We start from the raw sequence: 11,948 nt of genomic DNA on the forward strand, positions 1-11,948 counted from the left end.
AAAATAGAGTTACTATATGATCCAGCAATCCCATTCCTGGGCATATATCCGGAGAAAACTCTAATTCTGAAAGATGCAAACACCGCAATGTTCATAGCAGCACTATTTATAATAGCCAAGACATGGAAGAAACCTAAAAGTCCATCAATAGATGAATGGATACAAAAGATGTGGTATAGATAGATAGATGATAGATATAGATATAGATAATGGAATACTACTCATCCATAAAAAAGAATGAAAAAAATGCCATTTGCAGCAACATGGATGGACGTAGAGATTATCATACTAAGTGAAGTAAGTCAGACAGAAAGACAAATAATTATATGATACCACTTATATGTGGAATTTCAAATATGATACAAAGGAACTTACTTATAAAACAGAAACAGACTCACAGACATAGAAAACAAACTTATGGTTACCAAAGGGGAAAGGTAGTGGGAGAGGGATAAATTAGGAGTTTGGGATGAGCAGATACAAACTACTATTTATAAAATAGATAAATAACAAGGTCCTACAGTGTAGCACAGGGAACTATATTCAATATCTTGTAATATTGTATTCAATATCTTGTAATAAACCATAATGGAAAAGAATCTGAAGAAGAATATATATATATATATCATACTTACGTATATATAACTGAATCACTGTACTGTATACCGGAAACTAACACAACATTGTAAATCAAGTATACTTCAATAAAAAAGAAAATAAATAAACTAATTATTTCTTAAAGAAAATAAGAAAATGTTGAAAAAGCTGGCTGTAAACCCAGAACATGAAAATGAAAAGCTGACCAAATTGAGAAACACCATAATGGAACAATATACAAGGGCCGAGGAATCCGCACGAGGAATAATTTTCACGAAAACACGACAAAGTGCATATGCCCTTTCCCAGTGGATTACTGAAAATGAAAAATTTGCAGAAGTAGGAGTCAAAGCCCACCATCTGATTGGAGCTGGACACAGCAGTGAGTTCAAGCCCATGACACAGGTGAAACCATCCTTTTGGATTTTTTTTCCTTATGCCATTATTTCTCTTCCCAGTTTAGTTGTAGTCTTTTTTTCATCAATCTTCCCACCAACCCACCAATACTTTAATGGAATGAAACCCTTGTTCTTGAAAGAAAATTGTTTAAAAGCAATCAATCTGTGGTATTTGACAGGCTCACCATTGTTCTAGGAGTCATTTTTTCCACATGCTTGGAGGAACTTTCTAGATTGAGTTTCCTTTGCAAAAAATGATTGACATTTAAACTTAGTAACAAAATGGGAAAACAATTACAATATAATATCAAGTGGAAAAATCAAATTCCCACAAAAATGTGTGATTATAATTAGAATTATGTAAAATATGTTTGCATAGAATGAGATCTTGAAGGGAACTTGGAAAAATTAAGACATTTGATGTGTTAGAGATTTGGGACTATGAGAGATTTTCTTTTCCTTTTAAAGATTTGTTTTGTTTTGTTTTCAATTCATTATACTACTTTTGTGCACAGTATTAAAAAAACACTTGGGAGAGAAAAAAAGACAGTCATAGAGATTATAAGCATGGGTGAAACCAGGATAGCTTGTTAGAGTAAAATGTTCTTCTGAAGTCATATTGGTCCTCAGTCTTGCTGGACAAGGGGACACTTCAGTTCTGTTGTGTTCATCATCATTTGGTCCACTGGAGCAAATTAAATCTGTTTTAATGTTTGCTGAAAAAAGTCATTCTTGAAATTGTCCACCATAACTCTCAGTATACTCTCTACACGTACTCATGTTAAAGTTGCCTCTAAAGTTTATGCCAGAGAAAGCACTGTTTTCCTTGGGTAAGGAGTTTACATCCTTTTTTATAATGAGAGCTGGTTTACTTAATATGTTTCCCTTTTTGCCCTAGCTTCCAGGAAGCTCACAGGCAAAATTGAAGTTCATTTTCTCAGCCTATGTGTTAATCCTTGCAAGTAATACACCTATACTCTTTCACTTTTGGTCCTGTTTTTAGGTTTTTATTCTATTAGCTTTAGTGTTAAGACTGAGTTTATGTGGCCTCAGCTCCTCTTTGAAAAGAGATGGGGTACAAATGGAAGGTATGCATTCAAGCTACTTTTTGCTCCTTACCCATTTCAGACTTGGTGGCTGCATGCCAAAATTTAGAACATGCCCCCTTCCTCACTCCCCACATCCCTACCTGTAAACTGAGCTGGACTTATTGGAAGAGGAGTTAGGCATCTATGTGATATGATTTGAGGGTCTGACACTGTGTCTGAAATTTTCCTTATTAAAGTTACTCCTGTGAATGAAGGCACAAACATCTGCTAAAATCCAAAGACATGTAAGTTTTTATCAGTGGATATGAGTGCAAGAAGGAGAAATTATCAGAGAAGACTGGAGAGCGATCTTTCTGCAGGATTCTCTAGCAGTTAGGAGTCAAATAAAGACACCTGACATGCTGCCGCTGAAAAGAAAGGGATGGGAATAGGAGAACATACAGTTTGTCTGACAGGTGTATTTTTGTTTAATGTTTGGGGGCAAAAGATAGGGTGAACGTGCACCAAAGGCCACTGGACCAACAGCTTTGATAAGAATGGTTATGAAAATAAAACTCCACTGGCCACGTCAAGCTAGGATTATGCTCAATCATTCCTCCTATGCAAGGGCCAGAGTGCATATTTCATTTCTTTACCTATATTAACTTTGAAAATTCAGATTTTTTCACAAATACAGCTGTTTTAATTATGTTTTTAATAACTTATTCTTTCATTTTTATTTATATCCTTTCGAACAGATAATATATTTACCTCTTTCAAAATTAATGAGGTACAAGACGTACCACTGTCCTCCAGTTTCCCAGCTCCCCTCACTGGAGGCAGCTAATGTTTTCAGTTTCTTCCAGGAATATTTCTTTTTTTTTTTTTTTTTTTGCTTGAATGTCTCTTAAAATGACCAAATGCAGTATACCGTGTGAATTTTCTCTGTGACTCAAAATTCTACTATCTTTAAAATTGTCACTGCATCTTATCCTCTGTTAAAGAGCCTGAAATTAATGTATCAATAGTAAAAAGCAAAGCCTATTTTAGTTTCTCATTGCTGGATCCTCTTCTCAACTGAAAGCACCTCCTTTCTTCCTCCCAAGTCACCCATCAATTTGTTTCCTTGGCATAAATGATGGCCTTCCCACCTCCAGACTGGAGGATGGAAATATTTTTGTCATTGTGTAGTAATCCCAGATTGGAAATCAAATGTTGTCTCACCATCATGTCTTTGTTCAATGCCAAAAACAGATGGCAGCAAATCCGTGGATGATTTAATCCTTTAATTTACACTGACCAGTTGCAATTTAATATTTCTTTTCCTAATTAGAAGATTTTAATGTGTTTAGTGTTACAACATTTAATTTACTAAAATGTTTCTTCAGAATGAACAGAAAGAAGTCATTAGTAAATTTCGCACGGGAAAAATAAATCTGCTTATCGCTACCACAGTGGCAGAAGAAGGTCTGGATATTAAAGAATGTAATATCGTTATCCGTTACGGTCTCGTCACTAACGAAATAGCCATGGTCCAGGTACATTCAAATACCTCGATTATGTTAATTTTTGATTTTGTGTTCTTGTTTTGTTTTGTTTTAGTAAAACAGCACACATAGTTTTAAAAATATATCTGTTTTCCTACGAAAAGAGAAATCAACCAGATAACCAGACAGCCACCAAATTAAGAAATACTTGGATTTCAGGAGTCCATGTGTTATTCAGTGCCTCACTACTCAGAATGCATTTTTCATGAGGATGATATTATAGTTGATAGTGAGGTTCCTGGGCAAGGCCATAACATTTTCTGTTACTGAAAATGTACCTAAATATTATCACTTTATACAGAAGACTATAGAAATGTATCACCATGTTGAGCATGATTTCATGGAAATATGTGCTCAGCATTGAGGGTAGGATGCCAGGAGCAGAGCCGCACTCTCTACAGCTCTGGCAGCAAGGTCAGAGATGCCCTTCTCCCCGTTCATCCCTCCTACGGGGTGGGGGGCAGTGGGGCTCCCCCAGCCCAAATCACTGATGACGGTTCACAGGGTTTGAGAGGGGTGCCCCGGGGAACAGAAAGGCGGGACAAGACGGTCTTGTGTTATTGAGGCTTTTGAGGGCTGGTGTGGGGACTTAACCACCCTCATTCTAGGACATTTTTTCTGCATTAAGGTGCATTTTGAGTTTGAAATAGCCGACTAAGAAAGAATGAAAAAGAATTAACTTTACAGAGAATAGAGGGATCATTTGAGGTTGGGATACTGAGCAGTGAATATCATTCCAGGACAAAAACGGGAGCATTCACAGCCAGGCATAGTCCTTCATTGACTTGACTTCTTTCTGTTCTCAGGCCCGTGGGCGAGCCAGAGCTGACGAGAGCACCTACGTCCTGGTTGCCCAAAGAGGCTCAGGAGTTATTGAACGTGAGGCAGTTAATGATTTCCGAGAGAAGATGATGTATAAAGCTATAGACCGTGTTCAGAATATGAAACCAGAGGAGTACACTCATAAGGTATTGTTTTGGGCCAACTCTGAATTTTGGTTTTCCCTTTAAAATGGCTGCCTGTGGTTACCATTGATATCTCTGTGGCTAAGTCTCCAGACAGAAATTGTGCTGAATTATAAATTCCAGTTTGATGAGCTATGCTGAGTCCAGATTCACATACAAAGAATCAAGATCCATGGTGGGCAGAAATTGTCAGGGAGCCGTTCTATAAACTTTGGTAATATAAACTTACATTGTCCCTAATCCAGAAAGACTAGTGCAACTCACTCGTTCAACCCTACCTGGTCATTTTGGTCTGGTCTAATCTGGACAGGCACAATTGTTTCATTCCAGAAATATCTGTGAAGTGCCTACTGTGTGTCAGGCAACAGTGTAGAAACAGAACATAGCGGCAAGCAACGCAGATAGACCCCTGCTGCATGAAACTTATATTCGAGTACGTACATGGTGAGTTTTGAGGAGGGGGAACAATAAACAGAAATAAGGCAACTAATACATCGAATGGAAAGAAGAGCTGGAGAATTAGAACGGGACAATGTGAAACAAGCTTCTAGATGGGCACTTTAGGTTAGGTGTTTGGGAAAGGCTTCTTAGAGGGAGAGACATTGAGGCTAGCCCTGAATGGTAAGAAAATACATCATATATCATCTAGCTGCATCTCAGTTTACTAACATGGAGTCATTTGAGTTGTGAGAGGAATGCAGTGAAGGAAGAATGTATTTCTACAATATTTCAGGAAATCCCCCATACCACTGAATTAAAGACTGTAACTACTATAATAGCAAACAATCCATTTAGAAGAAAATTCACACCCTTGCATATGGGTGTGAATGTTAGTTTCTTAACATTGGAATTGGCTCTACCCTAAATAGAGTTTCACAAAAGGGATGCTTTCAAATTGGTGTGCATTGCTATAACCAACTCCAAGGTTTCCTGGCCAGGTTTCTACATGAATTTATATTTTAAAACCCCTTTAAATATAAGGCAAACCAAACATTTTGTGGTGTCAGATCAAACATTTGTGGCCATATAATACCCCTGGAAAGTTATTGTTTTACATTTAAAGTCCTAAATAAATCAGTCAAGTGGGATGTTTTCAAAGGTTGATGTTTCAAGACCTGCTGTTTTGTATAAACTCTAGAACCATCTCTGGAGTTTATGAGTCACATTTTTCCAGATAATCTCTAGAAAATGACCCAGTCCCGTTGGGGGCCCTGGAATGGACTATATTTTTAGGTCTCCTTTGGCTAAGAGACCTACTCTCCTGAAACTACTCCAGGTAGACAAACCCAGAGAAGGGATGGCAATGACGTGGGGTATATGCCACCACTACTCTGTACAAAGCCCCCAGCACCCATTGCCACCAGGTCAAAGCACTCCTTTCTTCTGACTTAAGAACCTCCTCAACACAACTTTCAGGCAACCACTAATGAATGGTGAGAGTTGACACATAAGGGGAGGTTTATTCTCCATGTCCTATACTGAGTTTATACATAACTGAAAGCTTCTTCAATCAAAGCAGCCTTCTAGGAGCAAGTTGAAGATGTTAAACATGTTCCCTGGCCTTCACCCAACAACATTTGCCACATTTTTACATTTTATTTGGGCTTTGATCATAGCTGTGCCTCCCATATATTTGTTATGATCTCTTTTCTCTTTTTGCCCCTCTAATTGTTTCATATTCTTTACTAGTTTAGAGCTACTCTTTTGGTTTCCGGTGTCCTGATTACATATCCAAACACTGACCTTGGTTTTGTTGTCTTTTTTTGTGTCGAGCTCATAGGTGTTTCTTAATTGCCCACATGTATCTGTTCCTATATGCCAAATCATCTTTGCACCAGCTCGCTGACCTGTAAATAGCTTGCAAGAACAACCTAATTAAACTTTTAAAGAACAGATTACTTCAATTCATTACATTGTTATAATTTACATGGGAAATTAGTCTTCATACTTGTCTGATTAAACTATGTCATAGCCTGCAGGCTCACTTGCAAGGTTTTGTTCTCTTTTCTGTGCTAAATATGGCTGCCTCAAATCAAGGTCTAAAACACAGAGGCGAGAGCCAAAGAGATGGGCCATTCAACTTTGCTCCTCAGCACTATAGTTTACTTTTACTGAAAACTTTCCTTCGATCTTAAGGAAAACAATGGCTTCCTCCACAACTTAATATAAATTTGTCATCTCTGAGAGGTTTAGTTTGGAGATAAATTATTTAAGAACTAGGTTTTCTATTGTGAAATTGTATAGGTATGAGAACTGGCCAGTCCCTACCTCAAGTTTTATATCTCTCATAAACTACATTTTCTCTGTTATGAAATATTGATAAGTTTTCTACTAGCCACAGAATGGGGGATATAAAAATTTAAGGACTTATTCTCTCATATAAAGAATGTGGGCAGTGGGCAATCTAGACCCATACAATCGCTCCATGACGTCATGAGGAAGCCAAAACTCCTCTCTCTTCTCTGCCCTTTATTATTTGGCTTCCATTCTCAAGGTCAAAGCTTTTAGAATTTCAGCTGCTGCATGTTCACTCTAAGAAGGAAGGAAGAGGAAGATGGAAAAGGCAACAGTGCCCATGCCAACTATCTGATACTTATGGAACTTTCCTGGAAATTTCACTCAACATCTTCTTATGTCTCAAAGGCCACTGGTTTGGAAATGTCCTCATTTAGCTGGCATATTTCCACTCAGAATAAAATTATAGTTCTGTTCCTACGAAGAATGGCTGCTGAGTGGGAAACTAGTATTTTCTGTCACAAATGTATAGAGGAGATAAAGATAGCTAAGAGTCTGGAAATTACAACATATGAAGAAAAATGAAAGAAACCGGGGGCTTATCATGGATAAGAAACGACTAAGGGTGACGAAGTAACAGTGTTTAGTTCTTTAAAGAGACTCCATGTGGAAGAAAAATTAGACTTATTTTATGAGACATAATTAAAACTAACGGAGGTGGGGGTTAGAGGGATTTTTTTTTTTTTTAATATTGCCAAAGACTTTCTCACAACAGAACTTTTCTAAAATGGAATGGGCTGTGTTTTGAACACCTGAGGATTCCATATTTCTGTGATTACAGGAGAAGATTCTATACTAAATTCTTTGAGGGCCATCACCTCATTACTTCTATTTCTAGACCAAGTGTAGAATTTCATGAGTCAAGTGTACATTTTCATAACTGTCTAAGATCTCTGAATTCCAGGAGACTTACTTCAGTGAAACTATGAAAAAGACCACATTGAATATTCTTTTCTTGATGCAGATTTTGGAATTACAGATGCAAAGTATATTGGAAAAGAAAATGAAAATCAAGAGAAGTATTGCAAAGCAGTTCAAGGACAACCCATCATTAATAAGTTTTCTCTGTAAAAACTGTAGTGTGCTAGCCTGCTCTGGAGAAGATATCCATGTAATTGAAAAGATGCACCATGTCAATATGACACCAGAGTTCAAGTAAGTCCAGAAAGACTTAATTTTAAGTTTGTTTATAAGGGATGAAGCAGGTTGTATTGTAAATGTTCTTCCAAAATAGTACAAGTGAGATTCATTATTTTTCAGAACTTTCCTTTCTCAGCCCCCAAATTATAAACCCTACTTCGTGTCCATTTTTCAAACACATGCACTGGGGCAGGAAAGGAGAAGTGAAAGCCACTTTCAACCAAGGCACATCAGTTTGTGAATGCTCATATTTGTTCTCAACTTCTTGAACAACTTAAGTCTAGTTAAAGTAATCAGCAGACTTGAAAGAAGCTACAAAAGGCAACATACCCCTTGAGAGGTGCCTGATGATCTGGAAGAAGGGATGAGGTGCTGGCTGGTGCATGCATGTGGACAAGTGGCAAGCCCAGCAATGCGTACCGTGTGCTGCATACTGGTCCTGTGTGAATTCTCAGGGGTGATTCTGATTCCTTGATAATTTTAGGAAACTGTACATTGTGAGAGGAAACAAAGCACTGCAAACAAAGTTTGCTGACTATCAAACAAATGGAGAGATAATCTGCAAAGAATGTGGCCAAGTAAGTAAATTGCTGTGGGCTTAATTTTACTTTGGCCAAAAAAAATTCTTAATTGAATGTGCTCTTTTTTAAAAAAATATTTATTTATTTATTTATCTTTGGCTGCACTGGGTCTTCGTTGCTGTGCGCGGGCTTTATCTGCGGCAAGAGGGGGCTACTCTTCGTTGTGGTGCGAGGGCTTCTCATTGCGGTGGCTTCTCTTGTTGCAGAGCATGGGCTCTAGGCACGCGGGCTTCAGTAGTTGTGGCTCGCAGGCTCAGTAGTTGTGGCTCACACGGGCTTAGTTGCTCCACAGCATGTGGGATCTTCTGAGACCAGGGTTCGAACCCATGTCCCCTGCATTGGCAGGCGGATTCTTAACCACTGTGCCACCAGGGAAGCCCGTAAATGTGCATTTAATTTTTCCTCTTGCTCTCTCTTTTGTTTTCCAGGCTTGGGGAACGATGATGGTGCACAAAGGCCTAGATTTGCCTTGTCTCAAAATAAAGAATTTTGTAGTGGTTTTCAAAAATAATTTAACAAAGAAGCAATACAAAAAGTGGGTAGAATTACCAATGACATTTCCTGATCTTAACTATTCAGAATATTGTTTGTTTAGTGATGAAGATTGACATTTGATTCAAGATTCTTTTAAAATATTATCAACTTGACATTTAACATGATTTTGATTATTGTTTTCATTATACTACAGAACTGATGTGAGAATTAATAAAAATCATTGCTTTACTCTGTGTTGAGCTGTATGCAAGAAGACAATATATTATACTTTCAATTTCTACCTTGTTAGTGGGCAGAGGTAAAGAAAAGCTACCAGTAAAACTCTTTAGTGTGGAGCATTATAGTACACTGGAAAGAATGCTCGGGTATAAATGAGGATCTGAGGTACTAATCTCAGTCCTGTCAGTAATTTTCAGAATAAAATTAAGCAAATCAGTTCATCTCTCTGAATTAGTGTCCTTGTTGATGAAATGGTTATGGTATTATCTGCCTTTGTTTTTATTAGCTTTCTATTGCTTCATAACAAATTACCACAAATTTAGTGGCTTCAAACAACACCCATTTATTATTGCACATGTTCTGTAGGCCAGAGGTCAAGGCGGGGTCCTCTGCTCAGTGTCTCAGAAGGCCGAAATCAAGGTGTCAGCCAGATGATGTTTTCATCCAGATATACTGGGGGAAGAATCACTTCCAAGCTCTTTCAGGTTGCTGGCTGTCACCTCCCTGCAGCTGAAGACTAGGATTCCTGTTTTCTTGCTAGCTGTCTCCTGGGGATCAGTCTAAGCTCCAAGGGGCACCCTCACCACGTGGCCTGCTCACGGGGCCTCTCACAGCTATTTGCTTCTTCACGGCCAGCAGGAGACTCTCTCAAGTCTGCTAAGGCAGTCTTAACTGTAATCCCATCATACTCACAGGTCCTGCCCACACTCAAGGTCAGGGGAATTTTCAGGGAGTACACTTCCCACACCACTTGCCCAGTTTTTGTGATTAAGTCATATATGTGTATATATGAAAGCACTTTGAAAAATATGAAGCAGCATGAAAGGCAAGGTATTATTGAGAAGCAGCCATCAGGCAGGTTAAGGCTTACTTCCACAGCTTTCCCTCCATGAACATAACACTATGCTCAAAAATTACCTAACAAGAATGGAGGCTAAATCCAGGCTAGTTATGAATACACAGAAGATTACCTGTGTCAGTGGAGATGTCCAGGGTTCACACAGGGTTGAGCAGGCAGCAGATGCTGGATGTCATTAGAGAATAAATAGAAAATGCCTACCTCTACCACTCCCTAGTCCTAAGCAGAAGAGTAACCTCTCTGTGTCTGGGACATTGTCAGTGTTCCTGAACTAAGTGCGATCATTTGGAGATAGACACAGGGCCCAGCACAACAGAATTCTCCCAGCAAACAAACAGCCTCTTTTGTCATGGAAGAACCACATGATCAAGACAGAACCACAGCTGACCATTTTAACCCACACTTAACCCCGTCTCACAGATGGTCTGCTCCACAAAAAGTTACCTCCTATGACTAAGGAGAAACAAAATGTTGGAGGGAGTGAAAAGTAAATTCTTCCATGGTTTTTGGATTAATTAAATTCAATCTAACAGTAGCTTTGAATCTTTTGATTAAGGCCTAAGCAAAGATGAATATTAACCAATCAGAGCTCTTCAGAATGCAAGAGGACAGAAGATGATTGTGGTTTTCTTAAAATACTTTTTAAAAATCCAGCTGACTCCATTTAAAGTATTGCTGTCTTCTAGAACATTCTGTCAAGAGGACAGATGATTGTGGTTTTCTTAAAATACTTTTTAAAACTCCAGCTGACTCCATTTAAAGTATTGCTGTCTTCTAGAACATTTTGGAAATTATGCAAGAAACCAAATGCATAAAATAGCTAAATATACTACTGTAACATATGTAGACTGTTTTTAAGGTGTCAGCAAATATCAGGTTTTTTTCATCTATGTTTTCTCATAATTTTTTTCAATAAAGAGGTATTATTTCTACTGCAAAGGTTTGAAATACATGTTTCAAGTAGCATAAAACTTAATACGCAATTGTACTTGAGAACTCAAACTACGATGCATTCAAAAACAATTGTAATCATTCTAACGTTTTGATTGTTAATGAACAGTTTAATACTCAGGACATTTTAAGGTCATTTAACAGAATATGCTCATGACAGGTAGACACCCTGTTAGATGCCTGAGTTTCAGTACCTACAAAACCTTCTATTAGTTGGGTGACTGAGCAACCTCACTTCACAGGGCTTGTGTTTGCTTTCCTGGAAAATCAGAGATTGTATTAAATGGTATCAAAGTTTCCTTACAACGCTAGCATTCTCATAGTTCATGCTTCTGACTCCCTGGCTCCTTTCATTTGGAGACCCTGTTTAGTGATCTGCGGTAATATCAGCTGTGGGCTAAATATCTACTGAATACGTTACACATTTGAAGGTAGCTCCTATTTGCTGAAGGGCATTGCAGGGGTCTCACAGAACAGGTACACTGGCTGGAGTCATGCGCCTTAAGGCAGGTTTGAAAGGCCCAAAGGGGTCAGGAAATTTTACAACAACAAGCATTTCCAAGCCAATAGATCTTTGGCCAACCTTGGGCATAAGAAATGTAAAGGCTTACTACCAAAAATCTGAAATCACTTCAGACCATATGAAATTAAGATACAGTAACTTATAGTTTATACAGATATTTTGAATGTAAGGCATTGAGGCAACACAAACATGGGTAAGAAATGGTTTTCCACAGGATGATCAGTGCAAGTCATGAGCAACTGTTGAAAGTGAAAAACGCCATAAGAGAGGTGAATATTTTCCTCTCTGCAATTTAATAGTCCCTATATCAGAGCGGAAAGGGAAGGCTTAGGGAAAGGAAAGCTTCTGGC

The 11,948-nt window shown here is 38.3% G+C and overlaps 1 protein-coding gene across 1 annotated transcript in view; it reads left to right on the plus strand.

Moving 5' to 3' along the window:
- Window positions 1–9,181, plus strand: part of IFIH1 (interferon induced with helicase C domain 1) — a 55,268-nt gene extending 46,087 nt beyond the window's left edge. The window contains exons 11-16 of the mRNA XM_068543963.1: window positions 743–1,002; window positions 3,412–3,561; window positions 4,377–4,538; window positions 7,795–7,985; window positions 8,455–8,548; window positions 8,980–9,181. Coding sequence (XP_068400064.1) covers window positions 743–1,002; window positions 3,412–3,561; window positions 4,377–4,538; window positions 7,795–7,985; window positions 8,455–8,548; window positions 8,980–9,159 — 1,037 coding nt within the window. The 3' untranslated portion in view covers window positions 9,160–9,181. The remainder of the gene's footprint in view (window positions 1–742; window positions 1,003–3,411; window positions 3,562–4,376; window positions 4,539–7,794; window positions 7,986–8,454; window positions 8,549–8,979) is intronic.
- The last annotated feature ends 2,767 nt before the right edge of the window (window positions 9,182–11,948 follow it).

The sequence above is a fragment of the Eschrichtius robustus genome, chromosome 5 (genome assembly GCF_028021215.1).
Source record: "Eschrichtius robustus isolate mEscRob2 chromosome 5, mEscRob2.pri, whole genome shotgun sequence".
Lineage (NCBI taxonomy): Eukaryota > Metazoa > Chordata > Mammalia > Artiodactyla > Eschrichtiidae > Eschrichtius > Eschrichtius robustus.